General features: G+C 39.8%; 1 protein-coding gene across 2 annotated transcripts; it reads left to right on the top strand.

Annotated features, from left to right (window-relative positions):
- Positions 1–1,412: 1,412 nt before the first annotated feature.
- LOC127572387 (cytochrome c-like) lies at positions 1,413–11,325 on the top strand. Of its 2 annotated transcripts, XM_052019588.1 has the most exons (4): positions 1,413–1,639; positions 9,028–9,069; positions 10,742–10,917; positions 11,000–11,325. In XM_052019588.1, the coding sequence occupies exons 3-4, from the start codon at positions 10,749–10,751 to the stop codon at positions 11,146–11,148; spliced, it is 318 nt and encodes a 105-aa protein (XP_051875548.1). In that variant the 5' UTR covers positions 1,413–1,639; positions 9,028–9,069; positions 10,742–10,748; the 3' UTR covers positions 11,149–11,325. The 2 variants fall into 2 exon arrangements, with proteins under 2 accessions (XP_051875548.1, XP_051875541.1); XM_052019581.1 differs by lacking the exon at positions 9,028–9,069.
- The last annotated feature ends 4,853 nt before the right edge of the window (positions 11,326–16,178 follow it).

Genomic DNA, 16,178 nt, shown 5'->3' with positions numbered 1-16,178 from the left:
GATAACATGGTAAACTACACACTGAGGTTAGCCTAATATCAGTTGTGGGAAAAATGCTACAGGCTATTGTAAAGGTTGAGATATGACACCTGGAATATCTCAATGTATATTGGACAAAAGTCAAAATGAATTCTTGGAAGGGAAATCATATTTGACAAACTTACTTAAGTTTTTATTATCAACGTAACTAATTCAATTGAAAAGGAAAACCACTGGATATGGTATACTTGAATTTTCAGAAAGCTTTTGATAAAATCCCACATGAAAGATTAGAGTGTAATATTAAAGTGCATGATATTGGCATTGATATATTGGCATGAATTGAAAATTGGTCACTAGACTGGAAAGAGAATAGGAATAAATGGATCTTTTTCAGGGTGGCAGGCAATAACTAGTGATGTTCGGCAAAGATCCGTACTAGAGCCTCAGCAATTCATAATCTATATCAGTGATTTGAAATGAGGAAATAAAATGCAATATTTCAAAGACTGCTGATGGTACTCTGGGTAGGACTACAAATTGTGAGGAAGATGCAGAGGTTTCAAGATGACTTAGACAGATTGAGTAGTATTATGTGAATTAATGTGAAGTGTGTTATTTAACTGGTAGATTGGGGAGTGTTGATGTACAAGAAGACCTGAGCATTCTTGAGCATCAGTCACTAAAAGGAAACATATAGGTGCAGCAAGAGTTAAGAAGGCAAATGGTATGCTGGGCTTCACTATAAGAGGATTTGAGTACAGGAACAAAGGTGCCTTGCTAAAATTATACATGGTCTTGGTGACACCCCACCTGGAATATTGTGTGCAGTTTTGGTCCCCTTATCTGAAGCGGATAAGGTCCACCAAACTGATTATCTGATGCTGGGACTGCCATCTGAGTCAAAATTAGGCCAACTAATTTACATGAGAATTTATAATAACAGGGGATCTAATTGAACCCCACAAAATTCTGATGGAATGAGAATGTGGGGAGGATCTTTCCCCTGGCTGGAGTGTCTAGAAAGTAGGGTCAATCTTAGGACTGGGACAAGGAGGAATGTTTTCATCTAGATGGTGAATCTACGAAATTCACTTACCACGTAGGGCTGTGAAGGACACGTTAATGAATATATTTAAGAAGATTTACACAGTAATGGACACAAAAGGCTTCGAGGGTTATGAGGAGAATCTGGTCTTGCGGCAGATAATCAGCCATAGAGTATTTTGATGATGGACCAGGCTCGAAGCGCCTCATGGCCTGCTCCTGTTCTTACTTCTATGTTTATATGCGTGCTGTGAGCTCCATGCAACCTGCAAGGTTTGCTGGTGCTGTGAGCTCTAGGCAACCTGCAAGGTTTTCTGGTGACTGCACGGAAGTTGCAGACAGAAGCCATGCCCCGCCCTTGTTGAGGCAGCCAGTCATTGTGACGTTGGGCGACTCCTTTCTCCCCGGCCCGCGGTTGCCCGGGTGTTCCTCGTGCGCCCCGCGCCCGCGTTCCAGCCTCACCCTCACCGGCGCGAGCGCGTGCACGCGCCTGCGCAGAAACCTGCCGCGTTTCGGAGTTGGGGCGCGCCTAACGGCTGCAGCCGGAGTGCGAGCGGCGAAGGTCCAGGTCCAGGCGACACGTACCCGCCGCTTCCTCCCCCGTTGTCCGTAGGTGAGCACACCCCCACGCGTCGCGCTCGGTGTTAACGGCGTCGCCGCGCCCGTCCCTCTCCCACCCGCACGCGTTTGAAACGCACCGCCCACAAGAAGGACCATTTCTCCTGTGCGGTCTCTGGGGATGGAGGTCGATCTGTTTCCACCCACTTCCGTGTGTTGTGGGGCCGGTGCTGCGGAAGCTGCAATGTCTGCCACAGGCAGGGCAGAAGCACTTTGATGAGATGGGGGTGTGGGGAGCTGGTGCCACTCGCACGGCTTCTGATGAATGAAGCCGGGTTTCTCGTTACCATCCTCAATGCTCTTTCTCAGAGGTTATGGGGCAGGGATTCCCTGGAGTTGGTGCGGATGTTATACTTCCTTCAAGCAGCTTTCGAGAACAACCTCGAATCGTTTCCTCTCTCCATCTGTTAATCCCTGGCTATGACAGAGCTCAAGAATGTCCATTTTAGGGATCTATGTCAAAAGCTTGTGAACGACGTGGTCTGGCCGTCGGAGCTGACTGAGTGTAATTCGGGGTTTCACTGTTGGTCTGAGGACAATGATGTTAGATTGCTTATCCCGCCAGTACATTTGGAAGATCTTGCAAAGAGAGCATAGGTGGTATCTCTTAAGTGTTTTGAACAGCTTGCCCTTATTCAGATAGGACCACAGGGATCACTGGTAGACTGTGAGTTTTGCACTGGGCTTGATGCCTCGATTTTCAAAAAACTCTTTTCCTCAAATAGGCAATAGCTGAAGGTGATGGTAAATTTTATAACTGATGTCTGCCTTTGTTGAGAGTTAGTACCCGAGATAAGGAAGGTAGTCCACATTTATTAGAATGTCATCGTGTATCTTCATTTTTTGGAGGACAGTGTGATACAGTGGGTTCATATTGGTAGAGGTCCTTTGTTGTGGATCTTAAGCATATGGCCTAATCAATGAATGAATTGATGATGATTTGTATTTGACCTCCAAACATGCTTATACACAAGTATCATCTGTGTACTGCAATTTGATGATTGAAGTTGGGGTGACTTCAGTTCTTGAGTGGAGAAGACAAATGGGAAACTATACAACCTATGTCATGTAGATTAACTCTACCCCAGTGGGAAGCTTGTTGCAGGTGAAATACAGCATTGTGGCAAGCAAAGATTGTGTTGAAGTGATGTGTCACAGCTTTGCTTGACACCATTTTGCTCTGAAATTGGCTTTGTTATGGACCCACAGGTTTAGATTATGGCTTAGAGATGATCATGCAGCAGGCGTAAAATGGAGATGCATGTCTGTGGGTAGCCAGTAGGGGAACCAACATCTTGTGACTCACAATCTAGTCCAGCCTGAGGGTGTGCGCATAGGTTGAAGAATGTGAAAAGTGTAGTGCCATTTTGTGTGGTGTGGAATAATGACCAAAATTTAATTACAGGGGATGCATCAAAACATTATAGATTAATCTTGCCTTACAGGGATGAAACTGGATGTCATAGGGTTTGACCATGGACAGCAAGTGCCTTTGTCATTACTGCGTTCATGCTTGATTTGGTACTGATGGTAAACTCAATGGCCCTCGAACATAAGACTGCAAAAGTGGTGACCCTGAGAATGTCCATGTTAGGAGATGGTAAATGACGGGATATGGGGACATTCTTATTTTAGGCAGAATCTGCATTGCAGGTCAACACCAGAAATGATATAATGGTGAATGAAAAGAACAGAGAATAAGGAAATTAGAGGGTTAGAGCTTCAGATAGAACTTATGCAAATATTAAAGATTATATTGGATAAATGGATGAAAGAGAATTCTATTTTTATACACATATAGCACTAAAATGGCCACATTCATCATTTTCCCCACAGACATTGGACGAGGGCTTGACATTGTGACAAACCACGGGGTTGGCTTCTTTACTTCCATAACAAAATATGAGGGATTTAAGACCAGCTTTGTTATTGAATATAATGCTTATGTTGTTAGATAGAGTTTAATTCTTCGGACAGCCTTTCATCTTAGGGAAAGGCCAAGACATTGAACTCGGGGGGGGGGGGGGGGGGGGGAGAAAACCTTTTGTAGCATTTGTCCAGATATGTGTTTAGAATATAAGAAACTGGAGCAGGTGTGGACCATTGTCCCCTTGAGCCTGCTCCGTCATTCAGCAAGATCATGACTGATCTTTCATCTCTACACAGTTTTCCTGATCACCTTCATATGTCTTGATTCGTTTAATATTCAGAAATATAACAATCTTGGTTTTGAATACAGTGAAAAATTGAGCCTCTGCCACATTCTGGGGTAGAGAATTCCAAAGATGTATTAACTCCTGTGTGAAGAAATTTCTTATCTTTACAGTCCTAAGTATTCTTTTCCTTAATTTGAGACTGTGATCCCCTTGTTCTAGACTCCTCAGCCAGGGGAAACATCCTTCCTGCATTCACCCTGTCCAGCCCTCTGAGAATTTTGCATCTCTTTCTTATAAACTCTAGTGAATAGAGGTCCAGCATTTTCAATCTCACCTTATATAATAGACCTGCCATCCCAGAGACCAGTCTGGTGAAGACACAAGAGACTGCAGATGCTGGAATTTCTCTATAGAGAGTACAGTAAAACTCCATTAATCTGGCACACTCGGGACTTTGGTGGTGCTGGACGTAGATTTTCTGGACTATTGGATGTTATTCCCTATTAATACTTCAACACACGTAAGTCGCTTTATTTTAGATGCTACACAGCAGTATTAAAAAAAACTTTTGGTGAACCCAGTGAGTTTAAAGGGAGCACAAGGAACAGAACTTGATGAGTTTAAAGGAAATGCATGAACACACACCCAGGTGAGTTTCAACGGAGAGTAGGAACTGGGGTCCCTGTGTGTCAGAGGGAGTGCGGGAAACAGAATCCCAGTGTGTCAAAAGAAGCACAGAAACTGGGTCCACTACATACAGGAATCAGGGTCAGCTAAAGGAAGGGTGAGAATCAAGTCGGTGAGTCAGATGTCGAACCATCGGGGTTTCCTAATAATGGCATAGTGGATTATCAGAGTTCTACTGTATACTCTTCCTCAGGAAGGGATAGCAAAATTATACAGGTGTTGGTCTTACTAAGGCACTATGTAATAGTGGAAGATTCTGTGATTCCCACATTGGCCTTATCTGCCACCTGAAAACCCACAAGAACAGTTGAAGCTCATTCTCAAGGGACTGCCTAAGAAGAGGGAGAACATAGAATTGTTGTAAGATATCTTTACTTTATATTCAAATCCTCTTCATTAAGGGCCAACAAACCATTTGGTGTCTGTTTTTGAAATTGAACAGATGACTGTTTTTTGTTGGATAGCTTGGCTGGTTTAAATCAAATGTTTTCTCAAACCTGCAGAATACAATGGGCCAGATCCCAAGGAAAGAAAAGTGTCATATAGAAATAACTGGTTTAGTAAAGCAGTCACAATTAGTCATTACTTAACTGATATTGGAAATTTAAGAATTCCTGTTAAATCTTTATTCAGTCATTCCCATCTTACATGAACTCTTTACTCTTTACGTAGAATACAGAGCAGTACAGCACAGAACAGGCCCTTTGGCCCACAACGTTGTGCTGACATAGCTATTCTCTCCTGCCTACAGAATGCCTATATCCCTCTATTTTCCTCTCATTCATGTGCCCATCCAAGCCCTTCTTGAAAGCCCCCAATGAGTTTGCCTCCACCACACTATCAGACAATGCACTCCAGGCATCCACCACTCTCTTAGTAAAAAACGTACCCCTCACATCTGTTCTGAACCTACCCCCTCTCACCTTAAATGCATGCCCTCTTGGTATTGGATTGCTCAATGGAAAAAGGATATTGCTTGTCCACCCTATCTATGCCCCTCATAATTTTATACACCTCCAATAGACCACCCCTCAGCTTCCGCCACTCCAGAGAAAAGAGCCCAAGTTTGTCCAGCCTTTCCTGATAGCACATGCCCTCTAATCCAGGCAGTGTGCTAGTAAACCTCCTCTGCACCCTCTCTAAAGCCTCAACATCCTTCCTATAGTATTTTTGTAGGGTAAGCTATTTCCCCCTTCTCCCAACCCTTCACCCCAATGGCCAGCCGCAGCAATGAAATGCCGACTGATATTTGCAAACGACTACAGTTAATAAAAGTAAATAGTATTTTTCCATACTTTAGTCTGTTTTGCAGCAGCTTGGCTGCAATTATGTGAAGTTCATGCTGCAAGTTAGGTAGGTCCTTGATAATGTTAGTTTGGTAGTCACAGATTACATTATTAAAATGTTTTCTGTAATTTTGGTGCACTCCAGTTGGGGACATAATAAAATAAGTAAACTGAAATCAAGTGAACTGCATTTTCTCCATGTGGCTTACACTCTCTTAGTAAGTTCTTATATCATCAAAGACGTGGAGGAAAAATGAAAAAGGAGGAGCTGATGATAATGAAATAAGCTTTAAAATGAATTCTGAGGAAGACAGCAATAGAATACAGGAAGACATTAACAAATGTATTGAATGAATGTGACAGTCATAATTAAATGTCAATATAAATGAGTCTGAGAGGATGCCATTTGGTTGGATGTATAAAAAGGTCAGAAGAGCAAAGAGATTGAGCTACAAACACATTAAAAGTAGCACGTTATCTATTAATGTTAAGTTCTGCAAGAATAGAATTGAAAAGCTGGGAAAATAAGTTATATGGAGTACAGTATACTATTTTAGTATCAGTATTAAAAAACTGGATACAGAGATACTAAAATGTACTGAAAAGAATTACATAGATAAAACTGAAAAGTAGTAAGATCAGAAAAATCTGAACAAAATGAGTTTTTTTCTTCCAGAAAAGAAAAGGCTGAGAGGTGCCCTCTTAGAACACTTTAACATTGTTAAGGGATTTGATGGGATTCATGTAGACAAAACGTTTCCTTTTGTTAGGGAATGCAAAACTAGGAGCTATTCAAGGGAAACATATTTACACAAAGAATGATTAAGGTCTGCAATGATTGCCACATGGAACCATCATGGGAAATTGTATATGCTCCTGTAAGAGATGGTAATTGATTTATTATTGTGACACTTACAGTGAAAAGCTTTTGTTTGCATCCCATCCATATGGATCATTCCATATACAAGTTTGATATAAGGATATTATTGATAAAGGGATAGAAAGATGTGCAGATGTTAAATGACATTAAGTGAGATGAGGCTTATATAGGGTCAAAACAGAATACAGACCAGTTGGGACAAAGGGTCAGTTTCCCTGTTGTAAATTCTATGTAACTTGCAAAAAAAAAGGGGATTTCACAAATTTACATTCTTAGAAGTTTCCTTCACCGGAAATCCATTTCAGAAGTGTAAACGTACTGTTGTGATTTTTTTGCCCATTGAAACTGCATTCCAGAGTAAAAGCAAAATAAAAGATGTGACATGGTAGAGCAGGTTTGTACGGCAGAATAATTCTCTAAAGTTAAAGGAGTCATAACCTGCATTGAAACAGATGAATTTTGGGAGATTAGTGCTAGATCTACAGCTATATTTGGTTGGGCATACAATGAATTCATAAAATAAGAAGCAAAATAGTGCAGGTGTGAAATGTGCCAGGTAAAACTTCCATGAACTCATTCAGCATCTGTGTAAAAACAGATGTACCCTTTTCATAACTGAAAAATAAGAGCCAAAGAAACATAGTAATAGAATCATATTATTAGTGGAAAGATAGGATTGATAACATAACACAAATCTGAATCACCTTTGAAAAAGAAGCAAGAGAGAAATTCAAAAGATAAAAGATTGTATAAATAACAATGATGGAAAGCACATGGGATATGTGAGAAACAAAGGAGATGAAAAACTGTAAACTTGTGATGCAGAGTTAAAATTGTGGGTTGAAAGATGCAGAATTGAAAATAGAAAATGAACTATTTAGGGTTTTCCAGGAGAATATTTAGATTATTTCTAAATGTTTCTCCATCTTTTTCTTGCTGGTATTTTTATTTAAATCATCAGGAGTTATTGGGACACTTGTTCAACTATTTTGTGCAAAATAGAAGTGATTCAGGTTCCCCAGACTTTTTAGAGCTGAGGAAGATTGATGAAGGAAAGGAACAAGGCACCAAAGGCATGGATTCCTGCCTGCATCTGTTTGAGGCACAATGGTATCACAGGTTGTGATTTACCAGAGTGTCTGAGCCTGAGTTTTGGCATAATAAATTGTAAGCAATTTCATTCACAAATACATCATAGCCCATGACTGTGTATTACACCAAACAGTATTAAACTGTCAACCAACTCAGTATGACAAGCCTATTATATCAAATTGAGAAATTAATGAAGCTTTAGGAGACTATATTCATATTGTCTTATCTGGCCTACTACGTGAGGCTTAAATTTGAGCTAATGTAATTCTCTTGATATTCAACTAATTTTGAAATTTCAAAGGCAGCAATTCCACTATGTTCATTTTATGCCTTTTATGCGACCAATATTTGATCCACAAAAGCCAAAGTCAGGGTGGCTTCTAGATGGTCAAAGCTGTAGCTCGGGTGCCATAGCTGACACAATCTCAAGGTTCAACTGAGTCTAATACAATAAATTGCATTCATCTATCAGTGATAATGGGGCATCCTTCAGATGCTGTGGTAGTGTTTCAGATGCCTATCAGATGCTGAGAGGATTCAGCAAATCACCTCAGCAAAGTTTTCAAGAATCATACCTGTGTATTATGCATTGAACAATTTTGTTCTCCATTGAGGCATTATCATTAGAAGGAATGGTGCCTCTCAAAGCATAAGAATTATATAAAAAAAGGACTAGCTTGAGAGAGAGGTGAAACAATCTGATAGTGCCTATAGGAGCCAATTGATAAGTTTTCATTTACAGATTCTCTTGGGGGAAATATGTAGTCTGTATTAATAAAGCAATTTTCCTAGACACAATTACTCTATTCCAGTTACTTAATTCAACATTTACACATGCTTTTAGAAAGACACACAACTACAACTTTAATCTAAAATGATATCACATTTGCAAGTACCAACCTTGCCCTCGTTTGGTCTACTCTCTTAATACATCGGTCTCTAAATCAGCATGGGTAGAATTGGTGCTTGAAAGGGAAACTGTGGATAAGGTTTATACAGTACATTCGCAGGTTGTGTGTGTCACAGACAAGGCTAGCATTTAATGTCCTTCCATAATTCCTGTTGAGTTAATGGTCATGTTTCGGGTCTTATATTGATGGTGCACACTCAAATCTGATGGGGGGGGGGGGGGGGTGGGGGGGGGGGTGGAATTGTTCCAGATAATTTGATCTGGTGATGATGAAGTAGTAGTGATATATTTCCAAGTCAGAATGGTGTTGGACTTGGATGGGAATTTGCCAATGGTTGCACTGTCTTTCAGCAGCTCCTTTTTTCCTTCTAGGAGGCAGGCATCCTGGGTTAAAGTTCTATTGATGAAACTTTGGTGAGTGTCACATTGCATCTTATAGATGGTACACAGTGCCGCACAGTCCACTGGTGGTGGAGGTTAAGTTTCTGGATGGGGTTTAAAACAAGCTGTTTATCCTTGGCAGCATTGAGCTCTTAATTGTTGCAGCAGCCCTTATCTGGGCAAGTGGAGAATTTTCCATCATATTTCTGGTGGAATGCCTTTGCTTATGTCTGTTATATATTTTTGTTTCCAACTAAGTTTCTGATCAGTGGTACCCCCTGGGATGTTGAAGCTGGGTTTGATGATGGTAGTGCTGTTGAATATCAAAAAGAGGTAGTTGGATTCTTATTGGAGGAGGTTGTTGACTCTCACTTAGCGTTACAAATTTTACTTTCCACATATTAGGTCATGCTGGAAGATGGTCTAGATCTTGCTGCATGCAGGCACAGGTTACTTTTTTTAATTGTATTGTGCAAAATGCTGGCAAGGAGCAGTTGTCTCTGCAACCATATTTCAAATTATTGCCAAAGCTGTAGTAGCTCAACATCTAGTTCATGACATGACTCTAAAAATGTATGAAATAAGCATCAGAAAGGTTTTTTTTCCTTCTCATGCCTCTATTTCACATGGGATTATGCCCAATCAAAAAATGTAGGACAATACTTGGTATATTGTGATTTGCAGACCTGGATACAAGGAATATTCTTGCTTTAGCTTTCTGTGATATGTTGGATGGATCCCCAAGGAGGTATTCTCATTATATCTATTCTTTAGTGGAAAAAAAGGCAACAAAAAGGTCAGAAATGAATACAGCAGAGCACACCTGTGGTCTCCTAAAGGTCCAACTCCTGACTTTCTAGATACGTTGCTATGGTGGACTACTGTAAAGTGACTGCACATGAATTCATTCTTCAGGGGAATATGGAATTCACATTCTTAAGATGGGCCAGAGAAACTGATTACTGTGAAATTCCCCCCCCCCCCCCCCAGTTTGCCAATGTAGCATTTCTGTAACATAAATGACACCTGGAATTGTTGAAAAAAGTGTACAGTGCTGTACCAATTGCTCATTCTCATTTACAGGAAAAGAGATGCTTCTGCTTGCTCTGGAAAACAATCATGTGTAAAATAACATTGAATATACTAAGTGATTTTACTAATAAAATGTCAATTTGCTACTTCAAATGCAGGTTGCTCCCTATCCTTTCAAAGCACTGTAGATTTCAGACACTGTTCAATGACTGAGAGCACTGAATAAACATTATTTTGTCACAAGTTCTGATCAGTGTTAGGGAAACAAGATAATGTGGAAGTTAATTTAAAGTAACTTCTACATAAGTTAATAACTACTAAAATGTTAAATAGTTATTTCCAAATCAGTCCCTCTTGTTAAGCTTCTCATACTACTAGGAACGTTTGTCAAGTATAAATAAGAATGAGACTGAGATATGATACCTCTCTTTTTCTTGTGAAATTGATACGCCTGGGACATAAGACAAAAAAAATCAGCCTCACTAAATCAGATTATGATCTGTCTAACCAAATAATCTATTTTTCTGATAAACATAAATAATAAAAAAAATCATCTTATCATTTTACTTGAGATTTACAGAAAAAACATGCTAAATTAATTAATTTTAACATTTGACAGCAAATTTCTGCAATTAATGTGCAATCTCTCATGTCTCCCATTTTGTCATATTAGTGTCTAAATGGCTGATCTGGAGAAAGGAAAGAAAATCTTTGTGCAAAAGTGTGCTGTGTGCCACACCATTGAAAAAGGTGGAAAACATATGGTTGGACCTAACCTCTGGGGTATTTTTGGGCGTAAAACTGGATCAGCTGAAGGATATCTCTATTCCGATGCAAACAAGAACAAAGGTAATGCTATTTTGGGCTGCAACTTAGGAGCTTGCAATTCAGTATTATTTGTCCCCAATCTAAAATATCCATTTATATGCAGGGATCACATGGGGAGAGAACACCCTAATGGAATATTTGGAGAATCCCAAAAAATACATTCCTGGAACAAAAATGCTGTTTGCTGGTATCAAGAAGAAAAGTGAGCGTGCTGACCTTATTGCTTATTTAAAGAAAGCATCATCATCATGAATAAAATGCTTGATTTAATTTTAAAATGCATTTTATTTTGGTAGTCATCTGAAAATTTAGTGAGGCGTTAATAACTCCAATAAGTTATCTGCTTATCATTTTCAGTGTCAATTTGTTACTTGATTTTAAGTACTGTATTGGAAGTGATTTGATTGTGTCACAAACTTTCAATTTCTAAAATAAAGTCAGGCAACTTTTGAAGATTGTTTAATAATATGAAAATAATTCATTGTTTTTGCATAACTACATTCAGTTTCAGGCCATATTATTACTTTGAATTTGCAAGAAATTCCCATGATTTTCTTTAAGCGCAATCAGGAATCATCTCTTCATTTATGGCTAAGGAGATCTGTTTCAGCGTCTATTGTCTGGCCTTCTTGAATGATAACATCAGTGCACTCCTGTAAGACTCTTCACATCTTCTAACTTCCTAAGTGCAAGAGGGAATCATGGAGGAACCAGATTTGTTTCAGTCATTTTTGAATGTACAGCAGTTTTGAAAAAAGTCTGGTGGAATCAAAAATAGTTGTTCCCTTTTACTTCCCCTTCAGTTAAACATAACAAGGAAATTGAGATGAAAAGACAAAGAAATAAGTCTGAAAATGTCAAAGGTGACATTGTATTTTTGAAACAAGCCATGCAAAGTAAAGATATGCACAGCTTAGCCCTGGCCTTAAAGCATGTTACAGATCTGCAGCAAGCTGCTTTCCTGTAGAGAAGTAGGAGTGAGTTAGGGTGATTCTTAGAGGGATTATGCTTTGAAAGAACATGGAAATGGGTGTACCAGTCAAAGCACTCCCTCTTCTTTTACACTGCCACCCTACTTTAGCCCACCCCTGCAAGCCAATACTTGACCTGCTGCTACCTTCATAGCTCCCCTGGAATCTGTCACATATCTTTAAGTTGCACACCATACCAGCTAAACCTTGATGTAATGGAATCCTTTGCAGTTTATGTTTACTCCTGATCTTGGGATGTGCACATTGCTATGTGTATTCTGTGGTTGACAATCTATACCTGTTGGAAGCCAGCCAGAGATGCAGATCTGAGCTCCTGCTCCCTCTGACAAATGTTTTTACAAGCAAAATTGACATAAATTCCAAAACTGGAAAAATGTCCTTCAGTAATCTGTATCTATATGCAGTCAACTGGAAGATCCAGTAGTTGGAAGGATCCAGAGATAAGCAGGTTGAAGGCATTGATCACTTTCACAGCCATTGGTAATTTGTGCAACAAAGACCAGATCTCCCTGCAGGAGATGGCACCTCTAACTTTTGATGCATTCCACCCTCCAGAACTACTTCCAAGAAGCCATGGGAGGCAAGCCTTTGGTTGTACTCCCTACTATAGTAATTATGCCTCCTAACTGCTCGACCTCTTATTCATCTTTCTAGAGGTCTTTGCATTGGAAGCTAATGCTGCCACTGATAGTCATCTTGTTCCATGTCTGAGGTCTTAAGGCCATCAGGGCACCATCTATCCTGATCTTGAATCCTAATACCTCCAAGTTGCTCAAATTAACCTCACAACATATCATTTCCCAGTGGGAGGTAAGAAAGCAGCTCTGACTGTTAGTATTGACATATTGCTGACTTACAATGAGTGACATGCATTGTTCTTTTATTGACTTCTAATACTAAGCTTCAAGAAGCCTGGGAATGCTGTGCATGAGCATGAAATTTAAATGGAAGTTAGCGTATTGGTTGCTATGCACTGGTTTAAATATTCAAATTTCACATTTTGATATGATATAAAAAGAAACCATTCAGCCCATGGAGTCTACAGGCTCTCAGAGCAATCCCATTCCCCCACGTATTTCCCTCTAACCAATTTTCTCTCACATACCCATTAACTCCCCTTGATTGACCTACCACCCACATACACTAGGAGTAATAACAGTAACTAATTAACTTACCAGGAAAGTTACTGGCCAATTTGGAGGGATTAACAGACATAACCAGGTATGTTTGAGTTAATCATGACATCAGATTTACTTTATAACAACATGTAAGGAGGCCACTCAGCCTATTGAATCTATGCCAGCTCCAAGGAATCCTATCCCATCAGCCCACCCCCCCCACCGCTTATCTTCTTATAGCCTGTATGTTATTTCCTGCCCTTTGATTCTTTTCACTGCTTACCTACATTATGGGGTAACTCACAGTAGCTAATTATCTTACCAGTACACCTTTGAGATGTAAGAAGAAACCGGAGTACCTTGTGGAAACCTACATAGTCACAGAGAGAATATGCAATCTCCATACAAACAGCATCCAAGATCAGGGTTGAATCTGAATTTTTGGAGTTTTGAGGCAGTAATGTTAACATCTGAACCACCGTGTCACTGCTTTTTGATTTTATTGACGTTTCACCTTCCACCTGCACCTGAACCATCACATTCTTCTTTATTCATATTGCCTCATATATCACACCATTATCAGTTGCTTGTTTTTATTGATTTCTAATGGGAGCAATTTTATGACAGAAAAATGCTTCAATTTGAATTGCCCCAATTTAACCCTGGAGATCTGCTGAAATCGGGACATTTGCTTTTCGCCCATTTAAGCCTTTTAATGTCCTTCAAAAATAAAAAAAAATGTTTCATCTTGTTGATGTTTCCTAGGTCCTGATGGAAGGTCATTGACCTAAAACATTAACTCTGTTTCTCATGAAGATTGTGCCTGACCTGTCGAATATCTCCAACAATTTTTGTTTTAATTTCAGACTTACACCATCAGTTGCTGTTTGATTGTCTGTTCAATACTTACTGCAGAATTCTATGGGATTTTCTGTCATAAACTCAGAGTCATACAGCATGGAAACAGAGCCTTCAGCCCACCACATCCATGCCAACGATCAAATACTCATCTACACTAATATCCTTTTTTTCCCCTTGCATCCCCATCAACTCTCACCCCCACCACCAATTCTTATGCCACCCACCTACACTCAGGGTAATTTACAGCAGTTAGTGTCTTTGGCACGTGGGAGGAAACCAAAGCATCCAGGGGAACTCGTGGTCATGGAGAAAGTGCAAACTCCACACAGATTTTTATATTGCACTTGATCTTGCTAGCTAAAATTTTTCTCTTGTGAGCTTTTTGGTATGTATTTGTTTTAAACAATTCCCCATAGCCTACATTTTTATGCTTTGTGCTTTTGTTAAGAAAGCTGTCCACTTCATTCACCTTGTTCATTATTCATTCCATTGATTTAAGGGGAGCTGATGGACAACTGAGAGAAAAAAGTACAGAGAAGTAGAGTGGCACAGAGAAATTAGGAGACAGGGAATGGGGCTGGGAGCTGGCATGGACATGAAGGATTGATTAGCTGTCTCTTGTGTTTTAACAAGTAAGTACACTAATTCTGGTCATCAGAAAAGTGCGAAGGTTCAAGAGAGGGCGCAAAAATATTAGAATGGTTCCTGGAATGACAAATTTCAGCTCCAATATTGGACTGGTGACACTGGGCTTTCCTTGGACGGAAAAAGGTTGAGGACAGTTGATGGAGCAGTACGAGATCATGAAGCATTCAGAAGAGTCAATAGAGCAGAGCTGTTCCCATTAGCAGATGGAACAGGGAACACAGCTTTAAAGTGATGGGCAAAAAATACTGGGAGGGATGCACAGGGTGTTTTCTTTTCATTGGATAATGGTTATGATTTGGAACTTAGTTTCTATAAGGCTGTTGAAAACAAAGTCAGGGTCAATCAGGGCTTTCAAAGGGAAAATAATTTGCAAGTCTGTGGGAAAAGACCAAGGAAATAAGAATGACTAGACTGCTGGCATGGACTTGACAGCCTGGATATCCTCCTCCCGTAACAATTCTGTTATATTATTGGGTATAATAGAAATATACATTAAATGTTCATGTTTGATGTGCAAAAGAACCCAAGCAGACTTGTAAATCCAAGGAAAGTAAGATCACATTTTCTCAAACCACATAACTCTTCTATGATGCCAGTAGCTATTTGCATTCAATGGTTAACTGCAGTATGAAATAGATAGGAGTAGGATGTAATGACTAAAACATGATGTTTTTGAACATCAGTAGCAAAATGTTATGTACCTGATTCACAGCAGTCTACTGACGAACTTCAATGAAGTCTTAACCTAAATGTACTTGTTTTTACTAAAAGGTGGCAGCCATTTGTATACCAGATAAATGGGATTTGTGCAGAAACCAAAGAAATGTTAAAACAGAGATGACATAGCCAGTGTAAAATAATGTAAAATCTAATCTGCTTTAGGAATGCTTCAGAATAGTTCATTTATAATACATAAGTTTTGCAATCTGTTGTATTATCTTATTTACCACTTCTCATTTTTTGTGTTAATGGCTGGGATACCAAATGATGGACAAGAAGCACCTACTTGTGAACCAATTAATAAGCTATTCTCTTTTAATTCTTCTGGGTGAGTAACTTGCTTCCACTCCAGTTCCGTGGTTCACGAGTGGACTGATGAGGCCAGTGTGGAATATGCAGACCCTGCCACAGGTAGGGCAAGAGACATTTTTAATGGGATAGATGCATGGGTAGTATTGGAGGTGATGCACTCCTTCTGTCATATTCCTGGGCTTCAGCCTGCTCCTTCCAAAGAGCTTAGAAGTTCTCAGTGTTAGCCAGATGCTCCTCCATTTTGATTGGTCACAAGCCAGAGGTTCTCAGAAGTGAAGATGACACATTTTTCAAGAAGGCTTTAAGACATTCTTGAATCATTTTCTCTGTACAGCTGATAACCTCTTTACATGACAGAGCTTGGAATCTTATGTGGGACATAAGAGACTGCAGATGCTGGAATCTGGAGCAACACACAAGACATTGGAGGAACTCAGCAGAGCTGCTTGACCAACTAAGTTCCTCCAGCATTTTGTGTTGCTATCGTATGTGGGTTCACAGGCATGTGGACAATGTAGCCTACTCATTGGAACTAAATGAGTATAAGTAAGGATTCAGTGCTGCAGATGTTGGCTTTGGAGAGGACACTCAAGTTGGTTCACTTATCCTGCCAGTAGGTTTAGAATATTTT

The sequence above is a fragment of the Pristis pectinata genome, chromosome 1, assembly GCF_009764475.1.
Source record: "Pristis pectinata isolate sPriPec2 chromosome 1, sPriPec2.1.pri, whole genome shotgun sequence".
NCBI lineage: Eukaryota > Metazoa > Chordata > Chondrichthyes > Rhinopristiformes > Pristidae > Pristis > Pristis pectinata.
Note: the sequence above shows the minus strand (reverse complement) of the source record. Positions and strands in the feature narration are given on the sequence as shown.

Bases quoted from the DNA above. Each gene is read 5' to 3' on its own strand.
- LOC127572387 (XM_052019581.1), top strand. From the start codon at position 10,749: ATGGCTGATCTGGAGAAAGGAAAGAAAATCTTTGTGCAAAAGTGTGCT. The intron at 10,918-10,999 runs GTAATGCTATTT...ATTTATATGCAG, and splicing joins CGATGCAAACAAGAACAAAG to GGATCACATGGGGAGAGAAC.